Here is a 27,985-nt window from a genome sequence, read left to right on the forward strand (position 1 = left end):
CAGGACGGGTTTTTCATTGATTATATTGATATTCCACCAGTTAAACCCCAACTGTCACTTCTCCAAATGAAGAAGTTCCCTCTGAAACTAAGTTCCTCAAACGAGCCAAACACACTCTGACAAACAAACTAACTGTCAGGAGAGAAACTGAAAACTAAAAAAAAACAACACCAAATCTCCATCTGAAAGCAGGTAAACAACAAGCAGACATCCCAGTTTGAACTAATATCACAGACAGTGAACAGGTGTTGTGAAAAGAAGCTCTGTGTGTCACCAACTCTCTACACTAGAGTTTCCTGCCAGAGAGGCTCCTTGTCCCAGCACAGGTTGATCTGCAGTGGTGGCACTTTATCATTTTTTTGAGTCAGTGTGTGATGTATTCTACAGACATAGATACTGAAATAATACCTTAAATGTGTAAAGTTGCTGGTATTTTATCAATGTGACCATCAACAGTTGAGAACCGGTTGTGTCACATGGAAAAAATAGGCTAGACCCCCAATCTCTAGATGAAAAACTGCAGCAGCCATATCTCACGTGAGCTGTGTGGCTGCTGTAATCTGTTATTAGGGGCACTGAAATGAAAAGCAAGAGATTCTGCGATGCACACATGCTGCTCATGTTGCCAGTGTGTCCCAGCCATTAGGATTCCCACTTGTCAAAACCCACTTTAACCCCTAAGCATCTCCCAGTATTTCCACCAGTATGCAGGATGCCCACAATGGGCCCCAACCTAGAAGACCTTGTGGACAACTGCTTCTACACGTTTTACATCATGAGTCCACCACAAAAACAACCATAATGAGACTGGTCCATCAAAACAGGACCACAAATATTAAGGGGGAAATTAAGGAACTCAAACTCAATTGTGGAAACCACATGTAATGAAAACAAAACTATGAAAGAAGCGATACTCGACCCCCAGAGGTGCAGCATGCACAAAAATCTCATATTCATAGGAATAAAAAACTACTTAAAAACAACCCAGAACCAGCAATAAAATAATTCACACAATTGGCCCTGAAACTCACCTAGACATGCCATAACAGACTCAGAAGGACAGTGTCATGGAATCAGCTGCTTAGGACTGTTTTTGTTTATTCTGTGTTCATCTGATCATTGCCACTCCCTGCCCTGCAATCACCTTGTTCCCCTCTCCTGAGCTTCCCCACCCTCTTCCATATCTGGCCCTTATCATCCTCATCAGCTTCCCTTTCAGTCTCTCTTTCATATACAGCCCTTTCTCAGATTGTCAGTCAGATTGTCAAGCCACATGTCCTGCTTTCACTTTAGTTAGCTTCTTTTGTTTGAAGCCTGGGTTTTGTGGGTAAATACATTTTGTTTGGACTCTTGATTTGCATCTGAATTTGTGCTTTTTGATTTCAGCACTGTCAACACACAGTTCACAACCCAACAGAAGATAGTTCAGCAACCTCATATAATACCAAATACTGGCACTCAACACATAATCAAACTGTACATTATGGAGCTTGTCTTGGCAATAGTTGGAGGCTACAAAACCAGTCAGCCAGGGAATAGATGTCATTCCAGTCCATCACAAATTTACTACTTTTTAACAAGCTATTTTATTATTGCAGATATCTCTGACCACATCATCCATCCAATCACTTTCAGTCATGCCCTAATCCAGTTCATAATGCAAAAACAATCAATAAATAAATAGGAAAAACAACCCAAGTGTTTTAACATGTCCTTACTCAAACATAAAGAATTTGATTCGTACCTCAAGACAGATTGGACATTCTTAACGGAAACAAATGACTGAGCAAAAACCTCACCAACAATCTGGAAAACAGCTAAAGCAGTACTAAGAACAAAAATCATCTCATAATCAACATAATAGTAAAGAAAGAAGTAGAAAACAAATTGGAGGAAGAAAATCAAACTTATCAATTTTCACACAATGCCTTCACAGTGCTTGATTTTGCTCATTTTTCATTCAGCCAGCCCCCCTGGCCTCTTATAGCAAGTTTTAGGACAATCCCCCACCCTTTCCTATTTTTGACTTTTTCGACACTACTGGCCAATTTTTGCCCGCTTATTTAAATTAATTTGACATATTTTACTTATTTAATTGTTTTTTTTCTTCTTTTCTTCGCATGCTGTCATGTTACCCATCTGTGTCCTATTGTGTTTTTTAAACCAATATCACCCTGTTGCTTCTGTATTAGTTAGTATTATTAGTTAGTCAATACTGTCTATACATGTATGCACAAATGGTGAACAAAAAAAAAAGTAGTAGATAAATAAATAAGGACAAAAGAAAAAGAAAATAGGTAAACTGAAAAGGCTTATACATATGCAAATAAAAAAGCCTGAAATAAGATGTCACTGTCCAGACAATCTTCAGATACAGATCACATGTCAATACCAGCTGTAAATGGGGTCAAGGAGACAATTGCAAAATAGCAAATTGCTTCGGTTTCCTAGTTACCTAATCAAACAGTGAATGACAATCGTGACAGACAGTAATGATTCTTATGAAAACACAAAGGTTTAATTCTTTAGTTCCCATAGTCACAAGACATGGTGAGAATCTACGATAAGATATTCAGGTTATATTTAAATATTGCACATAAGCATGAATGGTAATTGGACTGCATTTGTAGTCTGGTCTACTGACATCTCAAAGTGCTTTACAACTCATGCCAATATTCACCCTTTCGCGCATACATTCATACGCTGATGGCAGAGGCTGCCATGCAAGATGCCAACCTGCTCATCTGAAGCTTTTACAATGTTTCTAATGCTCACTCACCCATTCACACTCACTCCGATGCCACAGCCATCAGGAGCAATTTGGGGCTCATTATCTTGCCAAAGGACACTTGGGGTTCAAACCACCAACCTTCTGATTAGTGGACGATTCGCTCTACTTCCTGAGCCACAGCCACAGCAGTATGTAAGAAAAAGAGAGAGGTTAGGAAAGGAACATCATACATCATGTCAACTCCCATTACAGTAATTACAGTACCTAAAAGGACTGCACTGTAGGCTTTTCAGTTATGTGGAACTGATTTGTGAGACTGTAAAAATGAGCTTTAATACTTCATCATGGGACTGATCATCCTCTAATTAGTGTTGTGAATAATCTGCCTGATCAAACCTGGCTGTTTGTTGCTGTGTGTGTTGCCCTTTTCCTCCTCTGAGCAGACTGCCTCTGTGTGGTTGGCCACGGACACAGCATCACCAACAACTCGGCAGCCAGGCTGAGAGAGTAGGGGCCCTTATTGATATGCTAATGCTGTTGTTCATTAGCTGTCTTTAATTAGTGAGTGTGCTGCAGTTGGTTTCTAGCTGAACTGCAGTTACAAATACTACACTACTTATCAACCGACAGGAGACACACACCATTCCCAAACAACTTCGGATAGAGGCAGGAAAAGCGCCATCATGAAGGAGTCATGAAGTTGATAAAAAGTAAAGGAAGTAATGGACTGAGATGATTTAGGTGAATTGAGGGCAGAAAAATATTGGGAAACTGGAAAATAGCCTGTGTTAAGAATAAGGAGGGGATAGAAACAAAAGTGAATCGTTTTGCGAGGGGATGATAGCGTATGCTCTCTTACATCAATCAAGAAACCCAATCACACCCTTGGCACAGTTTGATCTGCTGCAGTTCAACTTTATTATTTTGCTTATTAACCAGGGTCTATGGTAATTTATTTCAGAAATGAGTGGCTTTCGACCACATGCAATCAAAACACTGATGAGTCAACCTTTAATGAGTCAGGGAAATGAGCTGCACTGGCTGAAAACCTGCAGCATGGTGGGTATGGATGAGGTTGGGAACTATGCACTCCAACAGAGTTTTGTATTTTGCACTGATTTATGACCTTTCCTTGCACTCTATTGAGTTATTGACCGCCTGTCTAGTCTTATCAACCAATGTTTGTAAATGTAAATGAGGGCAAAGGAATGATAAAATGTGCCAGGTGCTACAAACAGAGGGACACCTGTGGCATAGGCCACATAGGCATTTTTCCTCATTGACTTGCATGAGTTTTCATCAGGTTTGTTTTTCAAAGCGGTACTGGTCGGTCAGTTTTCGGCCAAAGTTTTACGTGTTACCTCAGGCCATGCCACTAAACACTCATTGAATGGCACTTTCATTCTCTCTTTTTCTTTTTGTCTGGAGGACTTTGTCTGGGTACACTTTTTTACTCTCTAGGAGTGGAGGTACTGCTTCACTTTTTTGCAGTCTCCAATCTACAGTTATCACCTATAGGCACCAACATAGCCAGTCCCCCTGTATAAACATGGGGACTGAAAGTTGGCCAAGTGACTGATAAGTTTTCAAACTTAACTTCAGTTTGACCCCAACTGAAATCTGAGGACAGTCCAGTGGTGCTGCTACTGCAATGAGTCTGAGAGTCAAGACAGGCAATTTGACCTCCATTTTACCTGTACAAATGTTGAGTATTGCAATAACTTGAATTAGTTTCAGCTGTGCAAAGCATTCTAACACCAGGGCTTCACTGCAGTACAAGAACACATTCTAAACTCGAGTATACAGCCAGTCATGAATGGAAAAGATATTGTGACCCAAACATGTTTTTTAGGCATGGCCAGAATTAGGGTGCTCAGGGGTATAATGAGCTGCTAATGCTCATGCTAGCATTGTGATGTTATTGATCTGATTTCATGCTGCCCCCAGTGCAAGTACTTTTCCACAGAACAGCAGGTCACAGTAAAAGGAGCTGGTTAGTTGTCCAAAAATGACCAATAAGTCCAAAAATGAGCAGTAAGGCCTGTAATGTGAGTGAAGCTTTAGACTTAATGTACTTGCCACAGTTTTACACCCTCACTGCTTTTCTGTTGAATAAGAGTTTTATCTACAAAATGGGCTCAATTATCTGGCTGAGCTGTTGGCTTCTTGTACAATTGGTCTATCATCTTACTGCTTGCCACAGCTCCGAAAAGAAAACCCACATTGTAATAGACTCTAAATTCCCTTTACACTCAACTGCAACTGTACTTCACAAACAGCTTTCTAATGGATGCGGAGCGAAGTCTGACAAAGTGACAGCTAAGGTTGATGAAAGTGGAGCCGAATCTGACAAGCAGACCCTGACATGTCCTACCGAGGCCACCACACATGAGACTTATTATTGAGAGGATTCAAAGTCTCAAAACACTCAAGCTCTTGTGTACCAGCAAGCACTAGACAGTTTATATTTTGCTATAATTTCAGTGTATTTGTGTGTTTGTTATCATCACTCTCATCTCATCCCAGTGTCACTTTTCACTGATGTGCTTTCTGGTCGTATTGTTCTTCCTTTGTCATTCAAAGTTGCGGACACGCTGTGAAAGCATACAGCACGTCATTTACCGAGACAGGCTTTCTTTCCGCCGTCAACCTTCTCCTCTTTCTTCCTCCTCTCCTGTCGCCACTCCTCCTCGAGGCCACTCGGTATGCAGACGAGAGGCTCTTGATAGTTTTTCGCTGTGAGCTGAGGTATTCTGTGATTTCTGATTTGGCTTTCAGACGCTTCAGACGATGGAGCCACCGCTCTCCCTGAGAAGCCTGACAGCCATGTTAGGATATGATGAGAGCCACAGAACGCAAGAGAGACTGACATTTTTCTGTCATCCTCTCAGACACCCAAACTCCAGATGTCCTTTTCATCTCCAGCAACCTTGCTTTGTTATTCTATCCACCGACTGTTCCCTCTCTGCTTCCCCACGCCCTCCCTCCATTTTCAATAATACATACATTTAAACATGAGACCTTCCTGATTCATTGTGAGGTCTCACAGTAGGCCACCTATCAGTGTGATCATCAAAACATGTCACTCAGTGGTCTTGTTGCTCCATGATTGGAATTTCATTTTATCACTAGCAAAACTAAATTTCTCTTCATTTTCTTCCTTTTTCCCCCCGCTCTCTCCTCTGCCTCACTCTCTCTTACTCCATCTGTTATCACTTTGTCATCATGCTCTCCCCACTTTTGAAGTTAAAACCTTTTTATGGAAGGTCTTGAATTGATGATTTAAAAGGTTTGAGGCATCACAGTAGCATTTAGGACAGCAGCTGGCCTCACAACAAGGCACCAGACCCCCACTGGTGTAAGAAACTAATGTCAAAGTGTTACATTGACGTAAAATCTCATTTTCACATCTATACAGTATATACATCAACACAAATGCTTGCATGTGCACATTGTATTAACTCTTTGTACTATATAATCCTGGTTAGTATTTTGTATATTCTATTTTCTTCATTTTAAACTCTGTAACATCTCTTTTCACTTTAAAAAATACATATTTGACACATTTTATATAACAGATTTATGTTCTATACTATTTATGATTACTTGACTATGGTGTGACTTGTGTTTTATGTACTTTATATATTTCTATCCACCAAAACATCAAGGCCAGTTCTTTGTGCAGTATCTGTAAACCTAGTTGGCAATAAAATATGTTTAATGAGACAGACAGCAACAAAAAAAAAGAAAGAAAGAAAGGAATGAAAGATGAAAGAAAGAGAGAAAGATAGAAAACAACAGTGTCAAGATAGTGCCAAGATGGTATTGGATCAAGAGAAGCAATCCATGAAAAATGTATGATATTTTCCAGAAGCCAAATTGGAGCCAAAGATCTCTTAGATTATGCAGTTGAACATGACATACAACTGTATGATCTTAGAGTCAGATATAGTGTGTCTGAAAATATTAAATCGCCAAGGTAACCCAATAAGCCGGAGCAATGACCACTGCAAATGAAATACCAATTACTGATGTTGAATGTGTTTGCATGGATTATGTAGATTATGGACTGATGAGACCTTTTCACTATTATTTATATTTGACATTCCCCACGAGCTACAACTAAAATGTCCTTTTCATCCGTTTCTCATTCTGTAAAGCACTTTGAAGTGATTGTGTTGTGATCATGCTCTACAGATAAACTTGAACTTACATCAACAAATTTGTCACGGCAACAGATTTGTCACTGTTTAAGAGAGAAATTGGATACCGTCATCCAAATTTGAGGGTTTACTTAACCTGAAAAAAAGGTAAAATGCAGCAGTCACGCCTCGCAGAGTGTGACGGAAATCTGTATAACGTTCTGATAAACAGCTGGGACAGATGTGTGCTGATAGACAGACTATCTTACACATTGGTTTCACGTTTTTCACACATTCACAGTTGGTATCGAACACATGCCAGGAGACTCGGCTACATGTGTGCCACCTGTAAATGCCAAAATGTCTAGAGTCTTCGATCCTGTTCTGACTTCACTGTATCATCACCCCCTCACCATGATAACCAGCTTCTCTAAAGTAGCTTCTCTAAAAGAGGATAACTTGGCTTCTGAATGAGCACTTATCCACCATTACAATGGATATCTGGCTTGCCGACAAAATGCTTCTTGGCATGTCTGAATCTGGGGCAGGGGAGGCTGGTCCTTCCTGTATGAAACCACTGCACATGCATTCCTCTAATGTCAGTGAGATAGATATGTTAAAAGACTGTTGAACAGCTGAAATAGTGAGAAATATAGTTCTATCCACTGACCTGTGTATTCTGTGAAGGAATATACATTATACAACTCTTAGTTTAGTTGTTTCAAAATACCACAAAATGAAAAAGAAAGAAGGTAAAAAGGGGAAATTTAAGATATCATTTATAAAAGTATTTATAAAATGTTAAAGCAGGAATATTAAAGTTTCAGGAAAATATTTAAAAAATATATGTGCATATAAAAATATGAATAAAATAAGGGATCAACAAGACATAAAGCAGGCAGCAGTGGGAATAACCCAACATTAAACATGAAGTGAAACATAAAACATAGACATTGCTTTTAAAAAAAACTAAGTGCAAGAGTGGAGATGCATAGAAAGGCACAGTTTGTTAGTGAAAAAAAAAAGTGTCTCATGCTCTGATAGTATTGTGGTGGCAGGATACTGGTTGTTTGGCAGAGAGGAGCAGTCAATGGACCATAGAGTAAACTCTGCCAGGACAACAGCTAAAAAAGTTTGGGATTCAGTCAACATTGTTCTTCCAAGCTTATCCAACTCAAACCTGGCCAACAGCAGCCACAGGTAACAACACTGATTATTATCCACTGATGTACTGTTCACCACTATACATCAAGTTCATTTAGTTGTGATGTTAAAGCACCAACACAGCTGTGATCTATACTGGTTCTCAATGTTTTCACCTATGATACCTGATTAAACCTCTTTTCAGGACTGTGTGGATTGGCTGTGCTTGATTGACAGCTGGCTCACTCTTTTGTAAGTGTTGATTTACCTGCAGCATTATAATAGTATCCCTAAAGTATGATGACATCATGTAATTCAAATTCACACTATTTTATTGCCTGGTGTTGCTTTTGTTTCTTGCTTAATCTTATGTGTTTTATTCATTTTCTGAATACACATATATATTGGCGTTGATTGTGTCCTTTTTAGATATATATTGTGATTTTTGTCAGTGCTGCTTTGTGTCTGATGATGACCTGATTATTAACAGTTTGCAGATTTAAGAGTGGAGTTTCTTTTTTATTAAATGTGTCACAAACTGGCTCAGGAATGTGGCATGGCAGGAGTTCACACTGTTCATATCAAAATAACATCCTTTATTAAAACTAACACAAACAAACAATGAGGTTTGGAACAAGGTGCAAAACCAAAAGAAGATGATGCAGGGTGGATGTCAGCATGAGGAAGAGAGAGAGAGCAACAGTGACTACATGGATCAGCATTTATAGGTGAACTAAATCATCTCATGACCTTCTACTGTCAGCCAGTTACTAGAGCAGCCTCCTCAACAGCAGCAGAGGCGTCACAGATGTGTGTTCTTTTATTATCTGTTAATAGTCATTTAACCTGTGCTATGCACCTGTCAGCCACATCAAGTATCTGTTTTTGTTCCTACTGTGTTGATTCCTCTTTGTGGTCATATATGAAGCTGCAGTTTGTGATTTTTGTTTTATGTTGCAGTAAATTGTGAAGTCAAAAATCACCACAAATGTCTTTAAAAAGTAGTATATATTACACACATAGTTAAGAGTGGATAGTGGATTACAGGTGCTCCTTTAATTGTGCCCACTCAGTAAAGTGATATGAAGCCAAAAGTTAGTTTGACAAAGTCAGACATTGTATAAATAAGACATGGTCATGGTCAATAAATAATATGAAGTTGACTGACCCATATTTAGAAAATGATTAGCTATATTATGTCTTTCTTTTCTCATCAATTATAACATATTACTCCAATCTGTCAGAGCAGTAGGTTAAACACATATTTCCAGTAACTTAAGACGTGCTGCTTCAGTAATTGTAGCATCAATTAATGATATCGTCGATCTATACTTTAACATTTCAGTCAGTCAGACCTTCATTAATATATGGAATTGGGCTTTTCTTGTTCTTATATTGTATATCCCAGAGCATCAGATAACACAGCTGATCCCATCACTGCTGGCTAGAACAAAGGCCCATGTTGCATGGAGCTGTACATTTTAAAGCTATAAATGACTGTAACGTTCTTCATTACAGCACAAAGAGCACCCTGCTGTCATTTCATCTTATCATGGTGTGTCGTGTCAGATAAAGAGACACCTTTACACCTTCTTTGATGTTGAAGATGACAGAATGGACATCACACACACTTACCTCTACTTACTGTCTCTCGGGCAACGAGGTGTGTGACAAAGAAGAGGCAAAAGCCAAGGCAAGTAAATAGCAAACATCACACATAATGCAATAATTCAATGTGCAAAATCAAACTAGATGAAAAGACTGTAAAAGAAATGTATAAATAAACATGCTTCATTTGTTACAGTAGGAAGATGTTGCAGATTTAATAGAAAAAAACTCATATACCTTGTAGTGAAGGATTATATCAGTTAAATCCTATGACATCTAATAGAGATTTTTTGATAAGCACAAGCTGAGACATCTTGAATTTTAGTTTAGAAGATAGGTCAAGCAGCAAAAACTGCTGGATACTTCCATTCCCATGATGGAGGCTTCATTAGATCCTTCCTGCCGGGCAAACATTCAGGTTTTGCAAGCTCTACTCTCTGAATTTGTAACGGAGGCTTTCTGTTATAAATATGTAACCTCAAGCACAAAGTGGGGTAAGCCAAACTTGACATCCTCATGTGAATGTTTTCAGACTTCAGAAAGTGTAACATTGACACCTATGCAGCTGTTGACACATGGCTGATTTGTTATCATGTACTAGAACCCGACTAATATATCATTTAACCGATATTATTGACTTATATTGATCTTTCACAGATATATCAGTATTGTCTGATACTTGCTGATACATGGATGTTTTTAAGTTATATAAATAGCATTTACTAGATAAGTTTCATATATGCACGTTTTTTGTTCTGTGTGTGTTACTGATGTCATTTTACACAATGATGTTGATTGTTAAACTGTAAAATATCATGGTGTTTGATAACCACATTTAAGGGATAATTGTTAAAAAAACAAAAAAAAGAGTGTGTGTATGTACAGTATGTATTCTGTATAACATTATCAGCCAATCTATTGATATCAGAATTGTTTTCGTTCCCTGATATCAGTATCAGTATCGGCCCCTAGTGCTGCAGTTGAGAGGCCTGTCATTGTAACCAAACACAATTATCTCTGGTTAATCTGTCTGTAATTAAAGGGCAGTTTCCCACATTTAGCCAATCATTTATTCCTTTCTACAACAAGTGACATGCATTTAAGTGACATCAGTATCTGTAAAGAAGGCACCTTTGTTTCTTTCAAAACTTGAATTTAAGAAAACAATGTAAATGTTGAATAAAAGGAGCTTGGGAATTGAACCATTGGGAACTTGGGGAATTGCAAACAGACACAAAATAGAGACTTAAAAAGAGATTTAAAAAGAGACATATTTGTTTGAGTGATTGACAGTGCTGAAAAATGGAACTATAAAAGTCATAATAAAATGAGGTGTTAATAAAAGGATAAAGGTCACCAATCTTTAATCAACATGCTGCTTCTTCTGTTAAACCACAACAATGAGCCAGTCCTTTCAATATGTCACACGGCAGCTTGCTATTAGTGGTGCTAACACTGAACTGCACCATTTAAACATTTAATTAGAATCCTCAACATGAGAAGGACCGAGCAGCAGAGACACACTGACACTCAATTCTTCAGCAGAGCGTACACACACACACACACACACACACACACACACACACACACAAACACACGCATGCACACTCACAAAAGACAGTGCATCAGGCTTACAGTCTCAAGCTACTGTGAGTTTGGATGAAGCATGCCTCTCTCAGATTAATTGTGGCCCATTTATTTTTAATTAAAGTTTCTTTGTGTGGTTCCACGCTGGAAACGTGGGAGTAGGTGTTAAGTAAAAGAAGTCTGTCCTTGTTCTGTCAATGTGGCTTAATCAGGACAGGCTGACAAGATTTGGTTCAGTTAAACAACACACTATTCACTGATTCCCAGCAGATGAGGGTCGCAGCAGCAGCAGCTTTTGTTGGAGGCTGAACTAAAATGTAGATAGATAGATACAGAATATGAGATTACCACAAAATGAAGTGCCACTTCTTGCTCTGTAAATAGAGAAATCATTGATTCTTAAACTCTTCTGTTGGGAGGAGATATCTCTCAACATTTACCTTTACTGTATGCAGAGGCTCAGTCCATTTAGCCACCACAGAACCTGAGGTAAACTGAGGACATCCAGACAGAATGTAGGCTGAGAGAAGTATATCCTGTCTGCCTGTTTCAGTCTTCTCTGAACAGCTCAGGTGTCTGACATATCTGCGTGGGAATGGCCTGTCCCTATAAGCAGCTTGCATCCTAACTGATCCGTCTGCCTCACACTGGCTTCTGCTGAGGATGGGCGGGGGGGAGGGGGGGGGGGTGGAAGTTAAAGGTCTTGGGCGCCCCCTATCAGCACACACTATAACATATTTAATTTCCTCTCGCTTCTGTCATCTCCTGAGTGATTTACAACTTCTTGTCATGGGCGCTGACCTGGAAAAAAGGCAAATGAATTGAGGTGGAGAGCGCATACTCAGCATTCATTTAGGGGATAAAACCTGTAATGTCCACTAAGCTGTGTGCTGGATCCTGAATGTGAAGAACCAGGTTTAAGTTCTCTGACATTTTTAGCTTCTTAATCAGTCTCTATAGTGACTAGTGAGGTACTTCCAAAATATAATTAACAAGGTTTCCAACACTTTTTCTCTGTTTTTTTTGCATTAATGATGTATTCTAAATGTTTCTTGTTTTATATTTACATGATTACTAATAAGATACTATTAAGAACTATTAACGCTTAATTTTCATATCAAATTGAATCATTGTGATGCAAGTAAACACGTAAAAAATGATTAGTTCGTAATTGTCTAAATTGGACCATGTGCTGTTTAGTAAACTCTCCTCAGTTACTAAGTGCCTGATCATTGCAACCGCACAATTATCTTTAATGCAATTTATAAGTGGCAATTTAAAACTGTTGATTTATGACTCTCCACACTTTTATTCAAGTCACTTCAACTAAAAGTGTGAATAAGGGAACCAACTCCCATTGACACATTTTTATATTTTCTTCAATTTCCCTAAAATATTTCAGCGCCATATTAATGTTAACTTTTCTGCATAGATTTGCATACAAATTGAGTTGATGAATTAATCCAACTAAATTGTCTTTTTTTTATTGATAAAATACTGCACAATTTATTCTTTTATGACTTTGAGAACTCAGAGTGAGGTGCAAAGTACTGTGAGCGGGATATTTTTGGGAACATTTGGAAATTTAATAAGGGATAGAAGTGTTAATGTCTGCCTCAGATTGACTTTTAGACAATTAGGATTATGCATATTCTTGTATAAATATTTAGTATTCAGCATGAAAAGGCTTGAGGCTGAAAGCACACAAAGTTTGTATTTAAGAACTGATATTAATCCTTTTTTTACCCATTGATGGATTAAGATGAAAGATTGTTAAACAGATTGTATAAACATATGTTTTGTTAATATGGTTATTGTACAGTATGTATGTATAATCTATGTCAGAGGATTTCAAAGTGGGAGACAGAACTCCCTAGGCCAGCTCCAAACTGTTTCAGCAGTGAATGGAAGGGGAAAAATATTACATTAGTTATTCAATAATTTATCAAAGGAAAATAACATAAAATAGCCTAGATGTATGGGATTTGAGTAAAGAGATATTTCAGAGATACAGTAGTTTGGGGGATTTTTAATGTTTTTCCCACATACCAAGAGAAAAAAATGAATGCCTTCAGACAAATTTCTGTTTCTGTGGGATCAAATAACATAATAATGATCCAATAGGCAATAAAGGGGAGCTTTTTCCAAGCTTTGTCTGAGGGAAGGACCCGAGTCTCAGGCTTTGAAAACCCCCTGATCTATGTGAAATATGGCATTTTTTAATGATAATGCTAATGACTGATGAGTAAGCTGTGTATAACGAAACTGGAACAACCATTGACATTATTGCTGAAAACAATGACAGTCCTGCAGTATGTAATCTCTATCACCTGTTGTTTGGCACAGAACAGACAGTATCACTGTCACATAGTTATTCATTTTTTGAGTGAAGTTAGCCAATCTATCCCTGAGTGGCCTTTAAAAGTCACACAGTCAGCTAACTGAGCCGTATTCATTCACTTATCTTTGTACATCTCCAGTGCTGCACATGGTGCTGCAGGACCTTGACCTACTTTCTTTGTTGTGTAATAATACTTACTTCACACAGCGGCACACAGTTTAAGTACAACTTTTATTAATACTGGAATCATCACAGTGCGTTTTGTTACATTAGCAAGTGACTAAAGTTAACAAAAAAGGGTCAATTTTACAAAAAGGAAGACAGAAAATAAAACCTTATCATCAGCGACAAGAGGCGAAAGAACCTTAGAAAATCAATTCACAATAAATTAAAGTAGAAGAGCAGAGGAGGAGACAGAAAGAAGAGAGAAAGACAAGACCACAGTGCCTGAAGGGCTACTCGGGAGGGAAGAGGGGAGCAAAAGATCAGTTTGTACAGAAACATAAGAGCAGATGTTGACTCCGTCACAATGTTATCCTTTTTGAACAAAATGGCCACATAGAAATTATATCACTGCCTCAAGTGGTGAGTGGTGGAGAGATTTCTTTGTAGAGTTCAGATGGAGTCTGCAGAGGAAGAAGCAGAGAAAGAAGAGCGAGCGAGCAAACGACAGACACTACCGAGAACTGGAGTATTGATAGTAAGACATTCAGTTTAGTTACAATGGCAGCAGGAGGCCACTTTGGTCACTCCGTTCTGCATGGCTGTATGACAGGAAGTTACAATGTGTTTCATCACAATCCCCCCCGGAGGATTTAATCAGACCCTTGTGTGGCTTCGTAGAATCTACCTTAGTCATGTTTGCTTCGGATGATTGTGTGTACTGTGTGTATGTGTGAACGTGTAATTGGTTTCTTAGTATCAGACAGCAAGAAGGATTGACAGATTGTGTGTGTGGGAGGTGACAGAGAGGAACAGTGGGGGTCTTAACCACGTGTCCTTGTGCAACAAACACACACGCGCACACAGACGTGCACACACATGAAGGACACATTCAGTACGGGCAGATGGCTAAAGGAGTGGGCTGTACATAAAGCAAACTCAGAGTGCTGCTTTTGTTCTCATAAATACAACACAAGCTAAACTTAAATGAACAACACAGTCTTTTCTTATCTGAATCAGTCAGATAAAGAACTACAACAGGTTCATTTCACTTAATTCAAGTGGGCCATATTTGTACATCTTATTGAAGACACACAGCACAGGAAGTTTCACTGTGTTTGCATTTAAAGAAAGCCAAAGCTGTCAACAAAATATCCACATATAGATATCTTACGGTGATTTCACACTGCAAGCACATTGGAAGTCAACCAATTTCCTATAAATCTGAGTAACCAGGGAAACTCAATGTTCAACAAATATACAGGCTAAGAAAAGCTGGTCGTGGGTGAATGTTTTCATGGCCGTCGACCACCACCAGGCAGCCAGAGCTTCTGATTTTAACCATATTAATCCAATTTTATTTCCATTTCACATCGGCAACAGCAAAACAATGCTTCCTTAATATATACAACGTTGATATGAAAGTCTACAAAAGACACTCTCAGAAAATGTTGTAGAAGAGTCGAGTCAATTGTTGGGTCACCGGTTAGTCATTTGAGTTGTTACTGACTTGAAGGAAAATTTAAAAAATACTTTGAAATGCAGTGAAACCAGATATTGGCTCCACAAAAGGCCTAAGGCAGGAAATCAGAATGCAGAGGCAAATATAACAAGATGCTCGCAGTGTCAACAGTCTCTTGCCCTGAGTTCTCCAATCTATTTCTGCAGTTGTTTAAAACTTTCAAACTCATGATGAGAACTGTAGATGGAGACACTCAACACAAGTCAAGAGTCTTGACTCAAAACAAAATAAAGAGAGGAAAGAACCAGCAACTTCAGGTGGAAAGGAGTTGAAATACTTACTTTTTTCAGTCGCATTTCTTAATTCTTTAATTAAGGTGAAGATAACATACATGCAACGCTTGCAACATCTCTCCACCTCTTTCATCTCAATATTTCACACACTGACGATTTAGATTTTGTAAGTAACTTAAAACCCAAAATAACACATTTTTTAGCCACCGGCAACTAGCAGAGATGAGCTGTAAACACATCTCTTGAGTTGATATGGTGAACTGGTTAGCGTACCATTGCCTCTTTGAACAGCAGGTAGCATTGAAACTGATGTCACTGCATTAATGACTCTCTCAGCTTGTGTTGACTGTAAATCGTTCGCAATTACCATTATGCTGTAATCATCACTAGTGGCCACTATGGCGCCTGTTCAGCAAAAGTTGATCTTAATTAGAGATGATTTTTACTTTTAGTGTGTCTACTTGTGTTCAAGTAATTGTCAGTGAAGTAACAGCACTCTTCATTTGTTAAATTATGGTAGTTTGACAGTCAATCATGTGCTTTACGCACCAGGAGATTACTTGCCCTGCTAATGAGGGTAAAAGGGCCAACTACATGTTGAATCACTGCTCAAACTTGCATCTTGTAGGTTTCTTTGAAAGAGGCACACCAAGAAACCATCAAAGTAATACAAGATGCCTCTAAGAAGATGCCAAAAAGATGTCTTAAAAAGTCTGATCAAAATTAATTAAAATTTAATCTAGCACTGCGATTCAGTGTCTGATTCCCAACTGCTTGCCTTGAAACCAGCTCATGTTATTACAGCAGGAAGAAGTTTACCCTAGCTAACGCTTCCAACCCTTCTTTGAACAACACACTCTGGAGCTATAATGATACCACCCATTAGCCATTACCAACCACACACACACAAACGTACATGGCACACACGGAAACTGACACACACATCAAGAGAGTGAACGGGAGACAGACAGACAGACAGAGAGACAGAGCTGAGCTTCATATTCACTGTGGACTATGTGGAAAATGAAGACTTCATTAGGATTATTTTTCATTAGTTTCGACAAGTTACGAGGTATCAAGAGACAGGATACAGCCAATGGGACTCTCGTCAAGATGAGATGTTTTCTAACTTGTCAGCAAGATGGCATCCCTGGGTGTATTAGAGGTTCAGGGGCATTGCAAGAAAAGAAAGAGGAATATTGGAAAAAGAAGAGAGGAATACACAGGCTGTTAGAGAAGTTTGGAATCAGAGGAATACATCAATTTGGTTTTCTTTTGCTTCCTCCATAACCCATATTAGTTATTCAGAGACCCATATTAGTTGGTTGGCAGTTTGTGTACAACTCCAGACTGCTCGGACAATGGTGCTGTTGAATATTTACTTAATCTGCAAAAATGGTATCACAAATTGTGATTTAACGGTTCAAATCTTTCGGAAATATAGTGCATTTCCCCTTCATCTAAAACCACAATTATTTTTTACATTTCAGTTTTTGCATGGATTAAACAAATGAAATGTAACTGTAGTTTTAAAAGTACAGGTAGTCCAAGCTAGCTGTTTCTTATTGTTTTCAGTCCTTATGTTAATCTAAGCTAAGCTAACCAGATGTAGCTTCAAATTTAATGGACAGGTATGAGAGTGGTATCAATCTTCTGATCTGACTTTTGGCAAGAAAGCAGGTGAGCATATCTGTCTATAATCTGTCACATATTGTACGCGATAATCAACAGCACCATAGTCTGCACTACCTTTATGTGTAGAAAGACAGCATTTCCTAAGGTCATTATTTCAACTTTTAATCAAGTATGCATACAACTAGCTTTAACATGACAAAATTGTACCATCTTCCATGTTTCAATGAATCTACCTGTTGCTTACCTAGTATACTAGCCTTGCTAGGCACCAAGACAGCTAATACCAAAAGAAATTTAGTAATTTCACAGAAAATGAAGATGAGATATCTTGACCTTTTTAACCCAATAAAATTATGAAATGAAGGTTTAAAATGTTACTTTTTACAGTGCTTGTTCCTTTTGGACATGCTGTAGTGTGCTCAGTAAATGGGTATTGTGTGTGTGTGTGTGTGTGTGTGTGTGTGTTTGTGTGTACGCACGCATGCCTGCACGCATGTAAATCTGGTCATGTGCTGTATGCATGTTCCTACAGAATGTCCTGTTTTCATTGTAGCTCCTGCTTTGCCCACACACTGGTAGGCCTACTTCTACACACATACACTCAATAAAAATGGGCATATTGACACATCTGTAGCGGAGTAGTTATTTCAGCTTGTTCAGACAGTTAGTTCAGTACACAGTTAATTCAGCATGTTAAAAAAAAAGACATTATTGTTTAGTAAGATAACTTCTTGTGCTGTTAACTGGGCGTTTTAAAGGAAAATAGCATTGTGTCTCATATTCATCCTAAAGGCAGTCGTCCTGGAGCCTGACAGGTCGTGTGCAGTTTGACCTGATTCTCTCTAGATCCCATTCATGAATATGAAAACCCAACAATTTCAGTGTTCTCATCTTGTCCTGAGATGTTATCCATCACTTGGAATTACCATAAGAAGTGTGTCTGTGTCTGCAGGGCATTATAAACCTTTTATTAAAGCAATAACTTACTGTAGATAACTGGCAGTGAATTCAATTGTTTGCACATGCAGCATACCAACAAGTCCTCTGAATTAAATGACCACATAGGCAATTTGTGTCTGCACTCCCACAGAATGACCCATAGGAGAGTAATATGCCACTTTCCAAAACAATACCATATGTGCCACTTTATGAATCACTGTTAAAAAATAATTATGCTTTTAGGGTGACAACGCAGTGGTTAAGGTCTGCTTAGCTTTAGGCACAACCTGATGGGACCTATCATGATTGGTTATAATCAAGTAATCACAACAGTTAACACCATATTTCAGTTATCAATGCAGTAAAATACAGTAAAAATGTCCTGATGTTTGAGAAACATGACACCCACTGATGGAAATGAGAAGCAAACAATGGTCTTGAACAGAGGTCTTTGGCCGCTTTTTGCCATCTATGGCCGTAAGATGGTGCAACTTGTAGATTATTCTTGGACAATGAATGTATAGCCTCGCTTTCTCTCAGGGGGGCAGGCTCAAACTTACACATTCAGACTAGTGGAATTAGCTCTTGCAATGTTCTTGGATGTTTTGTACAGGGTTTCTAAACTCCAGATTATACCATAAGTGTCATGCAATAGGGGATCGTTATTAGATATGGAACACACGTATCCTAGAATGGAGAAAACAATGGTATTTTCCTTTAACACACCCACACTGGAACATCAATGTGAATGTACGTACATGCAGACTACCCCCTCTATTGCTTTCCTGCAGGTTCAACTGGAATCTTCATTCAGTTGTATGAGAACAAGGTTTATGACATTGCAACAGTCCAAGCAAGTCAAACAGTTCCATGTCCCCGTTCACCTTGTAGTACATTCAGCATACGTACAGTGTGACCTCGACAGGCGGTCTTATGCAAACTCTTGAGATGAACATTTTCTCACCCAAAATATTGTTTTTTTGGGCAGATGGAGTCCAAGCCTGCTGCTCTCCCCTTCCACCCTCTCACCCAGTCATGTTCAGCTGATACAACACACAGCATCCGCAGTGACAACATACATACAGTAGATCCCCCCCAGGAAAAAAAAGGAAAAAAAAAGAAGAAAAATCCTCCCCTTGCTGAAGCACTGTTTTAAAGTTCAACAAAATAGCGTGCTCACAGAGGGTAACAATGTTTAAAAATTGCAAACATTCTCCTCTCCGTCTCTTTAAATTAAATCATCCTAATTTTCTTGCAAAACAGCCACAAATAGATCTAAAACAGTGCTCTATTCAAGGCAAAAAAATATATATAAAGAAGTTAACAAAAAGAGCATGTATGAGTGTTGTTCAGGTCACTGCTAGAAGAGCGTACAGACATGTTGATGAAGAGTTCACTAGCCTACAGTTCAACAGCCAAACAAGGATGCACTCACTCTTAGTCCACATATCCTACATCCGTATGTTACACAGCTTAGTAGTTTGTGTTACAGCTGGGGTTTTTCTTCTTTGTACATTATTTAAAAGTGAGACTAAATATTCAAACAGTACTGCAGAAAGAAAAAAAATATATAATAAAACTTAATAATCCATGTAATATTTTTTAACAAACCTTTATACCAAATCTGTGTGCCTGATTCTCATTTACAAGTACAGCACATACAGTACATATTGTATGAACAGGCAGTGAAATGCTCATTCTACACATCTTCTCTCTCTGTCAGCTTTGAAAGTCTAATTTAAATCTTTCTTTGTCATCAGCAAGCGCATCACCTACTCTCACGTCATAATGTCCATAAATAACCCTTTCATACAGCCGAGTCCTGAGCTGAACTGCGTTTTATTTGCACAGAGCTGAGCTGAACCAAATTGGGGTAGCCCGGTAAATTCTAAAAGGTTCTGACAGCGCATTATGTGTTCACACAGCATTCTGAAGCCACATTCATTCCCTAAGACTGAAATAAATGCTAGTCTCAACGCTTTTTTAAAAAGTTTTAAATGACAATGTCATCATCAAACAATCGTACCTGTGCTTTCTTTATGTCCTGCCTGTAGCTCAAACATCATCAGCGTAAACTCAAGCCATCAGACAGCAACAGAGCAATATGTTGACAAGTGAAAAAAACAAACAAAGAAAAGAATAAAATGATAATCTTACAAGAATTCATGATGTGTCTGTGGGATTTAATCACACCTTTCATTATTGTTAGTCTCCTATGGTAACATCAGTGCCAGGTGCTGTGTTTTTTTATTCTTACCACAGAATTGCAAAATGTTTTTGTTCAGTTATGTTTAACACTTCACTGTCCTTTCCCAAAATGCAAGAATGCAGTATTGGTAAGAATATATTTGCAGATAAGCCTGTGTGCTGAAATGTGTTTACACATGAAGATGGTTGAAGAATACTTTGTAACATACAGTACAGTGTTTGTACACTGGAAATACATTTCTTCAGCATTTCCATCTACATGTGCAAATACATTTGAAGTCTTTTTTTCAATGTATGAAGTTGGTTCACCCAAATGACATATAAACATATTCTCTCATTTCTGACTAGTGTTACCAAGGCATGCAGATAGTTCTGTTTTTTAAACCAGATTTTGAGTCTTTTAGACTTCTACCTCCAATTCAATGCAATAGAGAAGAATGGAATTTAAATTGTGGTGCTCACAGAGTTGAACATTTTGAAAAAAAAATCAACAGCAATGAATCTTTCCAGGAACAGCATCTTTGTTATCTTGTGTTATCTATAAAATGTGCTTTCAACAGGTTATTATGTGGGTGTAAGTAGTTCTGATGAAAAGATGCCTGTATATGATCCAGAGTAGAGGGGGACATTGTTTCTGATAAGACTAGTTGTTGTTCATCTTTTTAAATGTCATTGTTTTCTAAAAGAGTATCACAAACAGAACTCCATTCATATCGGTTGACCTGGAGTGGTGGCTGAAATCTAAAAACCTGGGCAAATAAAATCAGAGCTATCCACATGATTTATGAGGAAATAGGTTTTTATAGTCTGAGCTATCTGTGCCATGTATTTTTAATGTCTTCCTTTCGATCCCAGTGCAGCCACATCATAAACAGCTTCAGTACTATTAACAACCCACAACAGGTGATGGCTTGACGTCCAATCCTGTTTTTAAATAAATATGTTGCTCTACTTTCTTAACCCATCTCTCATGTAACCAATCGCTCCAAATCCACCATTCTTTATCACTTCCTCTTTGACTGTCTGCTCTCTTTTTCTTCTTCTACAAATTAAATAGTTTCCTCAGGACACTCTTATTGGCAACCATCTCTCTCACTTTCACTCTCTCTGTTACACAGTATGACTACAGCAACACCTAGTGGCTATTGCACTGCACATACTCTACCATCTATCAAAGTGCTTACAGTTTTCCTTTTTTAGTTTTCCTTTTTTCTTTTTTTCAACATTTTTTTTGTAATCCATTTCCTCCACTGGAAAGAGACAGGGACAGAGAGAGAGAGAGACACACGCCAAAACCAGCGAGGCATGAATTCACAGTCGATGTGTAATTTTAGCATTCCTGATGATTGCCTGAATGTGACAAAGGAGAACCTGCAATCCTCCATCGATCCTTTTCCTCGAAACAAGAAAATAAAACACATTTATTGCTCCATTTCTGATTTAACATTTTCTCTCTGGTTCTAGAAAATATATATGAATATATCTATACGCCTGGATTATTTCTTGTAACTTCTCGTACAGTGGTAACAAGGTAAATGACGTCACGATATAAACAAGAAAATACACGCACAACACACAGGAGAAAAGCCCTGCCCTCATTGGGTAACCAGCTGTCCTGCAGCAGAGCTCTACCCACCCCCCTCGCACACACACACGCACACACACATACACACAAGATCAATCACATGTGAACACACACACACACACACACACTCACATGTCACACTCGCCCCCGTGCATACACATGAATGCACTTGCACACAACACGCACAGAGAGAGAGAGAGGGGAAGGGGGCGGCACTAGCACGGTTCAATGCCAACAGCATTTTTTTTTTAAAAGACTCTTTTACATAAGGATGAACCAGAGGAGCCCTCTGGCTTGTTAGCTCCCCGTGCTAATACCAAAGCTTCAGTTCAGTGGGCTAATAAGTACAGTGTGTTGCTGCTGAGACAGCCTGGGTTCAAATCCAGCTGGTCACATGGCACTCTGACGCCCCACCCTCTCTCTTGCCCCCCCACTGGCCCCCTCCTTCAGTCATCAGTCTCTCATGTGGGATTTAGACAGTTGGGTTAGTTGGAGAAGAGGATGGGGAAGGGTGTGCAGTAGGTTGGCAAACAGAACCCAGTCTTTCTCTCTGTCTTTACCTCTTTTTTTAAAATCTTATCTGTTCTTCCTGCGAGTCCTTCCATCCCTGGGTGAGGGTGTAGAGAAGAGAAACATGCGTCCAACACACACTAGTTATAGTGGCCTGCTAGGAGCCTGTCAATATTCAGTATTTAACTTTAATTGTCAGCATGAGTTAACATTATTAATGTTATTATTATCATTATATTATATATCATTTACTCTAATGGTTTCTTTAAACTCATTTTTTGTGTATGTTTTTGTTTTCATTCATCTTCTGTTATATTATAGATTTCCCTACATGGTTAAGTTCTTGTGTATGTACTAGGCGGTTGGGTTGCACCACACCAACACCTGACTCCCTATTGGCTGACAAGTATCTTCCCCTTTCTGCTTCTGCTCCAATCACAAGATGCGTGGCGCCGATCGGTCATTGGAGACGGTCTTGCGAAGTCGGACTCCTCTCCTGATGGTGGTCAACATGTCACCCTCTGCCCCCTCTGTCCCTGTTTGAGCGTCGATGGAGCCAGTTGCCGGTGGGGCTGGGTCATCAGGGAGGGCGGGGAAAGGAAACTGCCCCTCTCCTAGGGCGTGCGCGCTGGCTACCAATTCGCCGATCTTCTCCACTAGGCTGTGCCGATTCGCCGCGATCATCTGATCCTCCTCTGATCCTGAACCTGTTCCCATTGCAAGGCCCCCATGCTGCTGGGCGTAGACCTCTAATGCCGCCCCTGACCCCCAGGCGGTGTTAGGCAGACTTAGGCGCTTGGGTGATGCCTTCACATAATCAAGCGCTCCCTGTGCATCCTCCACTCCGGTGAAGAACACACACTCCTCGCTGCCCACACGCACAGGCACGCCACCTGCATGCCCTCCACCTGCGTACCCACTGCCACCCGCACCAGGCGAATGTGAGTCTCCGGGAACAGTGGGTGTCTTGACAGGCACAATGGGTGGTCGAATGGGGATGGGCCCTGCGTTGGACAGGGTGCGCCTAACACCTGGTTTGGTAGATGGGGTTCGGCGGATGGTGGCAGTGCCTGGTGTCCCTATTCCACCCCCACCAGCTCCACCAGGCTGTCCTGGTATCACATGACCCCCAGGACCGAGCACTCCGCTAGGTAGACCAGCCGTGCTGGCTGGCCTCTTGGTCTGGATCATACGGCGGTAGTTCTGGGCGATGTTGGAGTGGCGAGGAATGGTGGAGGACTTGTCAAACTCGGTCTGTCCATCTGGGCCTTCAGCATCACCGTTGACTGAGTAGCAGTCATAATCTGAACCTGATGTAAGAGGAATGGGAAGGAGGATCAAAGGAAGATAATGACTAAATGTTTAACATAGAGAAGGAAGCAACATCACATAGGACAAAGAAGGAAGACAGTGTAATGTGGTCATATAATATACTATAATGGATTAACAAAAGGAAAGAGACATTATTTGGTCAGCCAGCATTTTAGTGGAGGAACAGCATTTTTTTATTTCATCTTTGCATTCTCATTTCAAGAGACCATCAAAGGAAAGTGTCAGAATACACCCACCATATACTGAACCTGCTGCCAGGATGATTAAATAAAAAATTTGGCACACTACATTCTAAAGACTGGGTTTTTATTGAAAGTTCTGAAGTCAAAATGCTACAGAGTCATATTACCTCTTGAAAATCGTCTTCTCTGAGATTATACAGGATATAAGATGATGAATGTTGCCAGTAAGCATTTATGAATTTGTGCTCCCTCCACTGAACAAGATTGAAACTAAAGCAGAGGAAGAGTTTCACCTTGTGAGGGGATTGTGTCCTCAGAGCAGGACGGGGTGGTGGTCTCTGTGCTGTAGCCACTGGAGTACTGCAGGGAGTCTCTGCTGCTTTTCTGCTGCTCCATACTCAGTCCTCTGGTCAGCACCATGGCCAGATCACTGGCTGCTGGAGAAACCTCGTCTCCATGCTGAGGAGTTAAGCAACAATTAAGACTGAGAAAAATGATGCCAGTCCTCTTGTTAATTACATAGAATTTTTGTGAGCTCTAATTACTCTCACAACCAACAACACTAATTATTGAGTACTTCAGTACAGCCATTAAATGTTCTAATAACTCTCAGTTTCTGAATCTATAAAAACAAACCAAAAAAAAAAAAGATAATTATTTTATCCAAGGTCAAAGAAAAATAATACTTAAAGTCTGCTGATGCTATGGTGGTCTCTAAATAAATTCATTTTCTTTATTCATTTTCGAAATGAGAAAAACACAAGATAATCCTTGTCATCAAGAGACCAGGAGAAACATAAATGCACTCCTGCATGTAAGAACCCAAAACTGAATTTCTCCACAATAGCTCCCACTATTACACAAGTTTATACTCAACATTATCCGACATTACCTTGGCAGCAATAGAAGCTGGGTTGATCCTGGTCCTCTGCCCGTCATCAGCGTGTGATGGTCCGGCGTAGCCATGTGAGCTTGGCGACGCCTCGTTCTCCCTCAGCCTGTCGAGAGGTTCCTTTCTCCTCTGAACTGCTGCCGCAGCCACTGGCTGCTCATACTGACCTGCTTTGGACCAATCCTGAAGAGGTGAGTGCAATTAATAAACAGGAAGTAGCAGGTAGGGTTAGCGTAATAGACTTGTCCACTATCCAGCAGTTTGAAGCCCTTCATCTGAGTGCAGAGAGAGGGGGGGGGTTTGTTTGGGTGAAAAGTGTCTGGGTGCTTGGAAGAGTGCGTGTGTGTGTGGGTGTGTGTAGGTGGGGGGAGGGGGGGGGGGGGTTTGATTTTTTTGGGTTTGATTGTGATATTGTTGATGAGTTGGATTGGTCAGCTCTCCACACCCTGCTTAGTTTTGGCCAATCTCCAGTCGGTAGATTGCAAAACCAGTGAATGAGACAGGGGAGGCCAAAAATAAATAAAAAAAAGGTTCATGCACACACAGCAGGTGAGGTGAACACTTTAAGGAAGCAAAGCAATGTGGTTATGAATGAGTTACTTGGGTGATAAAAGTGAAACGAAAATAAACCCTGAGCATGAACTTAAAGGAAAATGAAACGTATTAAACGGCAACAGAAGAAAAGGAGCAACTGAAGGAATGGAAGCGAATGAAGAACAAACCTTCCAGATAGGAACCTTTGATGTGGGAGAGGAGGAGCTGGATCCAGAGGGGCGGTTATAGGATGGGGACACAGTAACAGGAAGAATGACAGAGAGAGGCCTTGTGGAGCCAGAGTGAGAGAGAGCGGGGCGGAAGGTAGCGAAGGACGAGCCAAACTGTGGGACAAGAGACATAGTCACATTATGAGAGAAAGTAAAAGGCACAGACAGACTGAGAGAGAGAGAGAGAGAGAGAGAGAGAGAGAGAGAGAGAGAGAGAGAGAGAGAGAGAGAGAGAGAGAGAGAGAGAGAGAGGGGTATCTGGCTGTGGTTAAGGACCACTGGGCCAAACACATCAATAAACACGCGCCAAGCCCTCAGTGTGAAACAGAAGAGCTGGAAGAGATCAGCAGATTTGACAATAGAGAAGGATTCCAAAACACAATTAGTCACTGCTGTCCATGCATCAAAATGACTCTATATGCAAACTAAGGTCAGTGGAGCCTAGTAAGCCTACATTTAACTGCTACTTCATATGTTTATGTTAGAATGGTCATGGGATGTGTGAAAGCAGCCCCAGACATGCATTTGTAATTCAACATCATTATGAGAGTTTTCAACCAGTTTTCCTGCTGGTTGTGCTGGGGATTGGACCAACAACCTGTGCTGAGAGTGCTGCTTTTATGAATCAAAATGCAGGAAGCAAGTGTGCCAGTGTGCCAGTGTGTACAGTGTGTGTTGAGGTAGTGTAAAGCACATGCAGAGAACACAATATTTAAGTATTTAAGTTTAAACTGTATTCAGTTAGATATGGTAGTATGTAAATGCATTCATTTCACTACTGTCACATTAGGAATGAAATATGATCAGTTTAAGACTTCAATTCGTACATTTACTGACTGTTTCTGTAATGATCTACAAATCATTCTGATTCCATGATGTTTCTCTACTCTGTCAGGCTTTTTCTGGGCTCTACTTTTGTCTCCAGCACATGCAGTTGTTGTCTCAGTAGCTCAGTGTTGTTTAATGAGGACACAAAGAAAGAACCTGTTTTGAGGGATTTCAGTGATGTAGAGAGAGAAAATTTAATTGTCTAATTATTTTTCATGAAACTCTCTCTCTCTGTGTGTGTGTGTGTGTGTGTGTGTGTGTGTGTGTGTGTGTGTGTGTGTGTACGTGTGTGTACATGTGTGTGTGTGTGTGTGTGTGTGTGTGTGTCCACTGTACCCAGAAGACTTCATCTTCCCAAATTATTAATAATTAGAGTAAAAATATCAAGATATAACCAACTTGCTTAATTTGAATACAGGCACAGAAGTTTGTGTGATTGCTTTGCACAAACCTCATGGTTATAAAAGATTTAATTAAGGGGACCAGTGGATGTAGGGTATGAACTCCATACTGACAATGACAGATGGATCATATGCATGCTGCCTTCAGATGGCTATAAAGGGAGATAATCAGCTAGAAGGCAGTCATACATGCAAAGCTGTTGCGGATGACAGATGCTGGTTAAAATCAGACAGGAATATTTACTTTGGCTCCTGAGCATCATTGGAATTGTTTTTTTTCTAAACAAGCAGATGTGCCTTCTGCTTGAAGAATGCATAATAAACAGGAAAGAGACAAGCTCTTAAATATAAATGAAAACGCATCTGTGATTTTAGAGAGGTTTATGTGGGTGTGTCTCTATCAGTTAAAGTGACAGAAGCAACACAGAATTCGGAGGCTCTGTGTATAGTTTGCTGTTGACCTGATCTGAGTAAATACCTAACATTAGTCAAGATGCAAAACATTGAATATTAAAGCCAAAATTGGAATCAGCCACTGGAATGCACCTCTTCTACCACTATGACATACAGCAAGTCACCAAAGACAAACAGGTGTGTAAAACAACATCCAACTGTGCCTCCAAAAAGATCATATTTTGCACAAAAGTAGAGCCCTTTGAGTTTAAAGTCTGCAATGATATATATACATGTACATATTGTATAATGAAAATATGGGAATGCATAAATAAACTGACACCTCATGCCTGATGTGTACTTTTCTTCATAGTTTGGTTGTAAAATAAGTCGATGGTGTTTGATTTGATGCTGCTTGAAAAGCTTTCTCTGCTGGAGAGTCCATTTACCCCCCCCTAAAAAGCACTAAATGTAATTAGAGTAGGAGTTGTTTGGGAGCTATTATTCTGTTCAGATCCAGGTTTGCCTCGCCATCGAGAAGTCAAAATCTCCCACTGTTTTCAAAAATCCATTAAACACTTAAAACAAAGCACCTGCTACCTTAATGAATATAACTTATTATTTTAAACAGCGTATGTTGTGTACTTCTTTCCTATAATGATTTTATAGCAGCAGAGTTGTTTTAAGAATAGCTCCATTTTAGCAGAATTGAAGTTTTGTTTTTGTTTGTCACTGCCACCAGAAAACAGTAATAAGCAGCTGAATGTTGTTTAACATAATGCATTAAAGAGGAAACCAGCAATATGCCTTTGCAAGCTGGTTTAATGGATTTCTGAAATCACTAAGA

The 27,985-nt window shown here is 39.6% G+C and overlaps 1 protein-coding gene across 1 annotated transcript in view; it reads right to left on the reverse strand.

Annotated features, from left to right (window-relative positions):
- Positions 1–22,755: 22,755 nt before the first annotated feature.
- mtss1lb (MTSS I-BAR domain containing 2b) overlaps positions 22,756–27,985 on the reverse strand; it is a 64,402-nt gene continuing 59,172 nt past the window's right edge. Inside the window, exons 12-14 of the mRNA XM_053315857.1 lie at positions 24,753–24,935; positions 24,154–24,319; positions 22,756–23,656 (exon numbers count right to left, since the gene is read on the reverse strand). Coding sequence (XP_053171832.1) covers positions 22,782–23,656; positions 24,154–24,319; positions 24,753–24,935 — 1,224 coding nt within the window. The 3' untranslated portion in view covers positions 22,756–22,781. The remainder of the gene's footprint in view (positions 23,657–24,153; positions 24,320–24,752; positions 24,936–27,985) is intronic.

This window comes from Scomber japonicus, chromosome 1 (genome assembly GCF_027409825.1).
Source record: "Scomber japonicus isolate fScoJap1 chromosome 1, fScoJap1.pri, whole genome shotgun sequence".
Classification (NCBI taxonomy): Eukaryota; Metazoa; Chordata; class Actinopteri; order Scombriformes; family Scombridae; genus Scomber; species Scomber japonicus.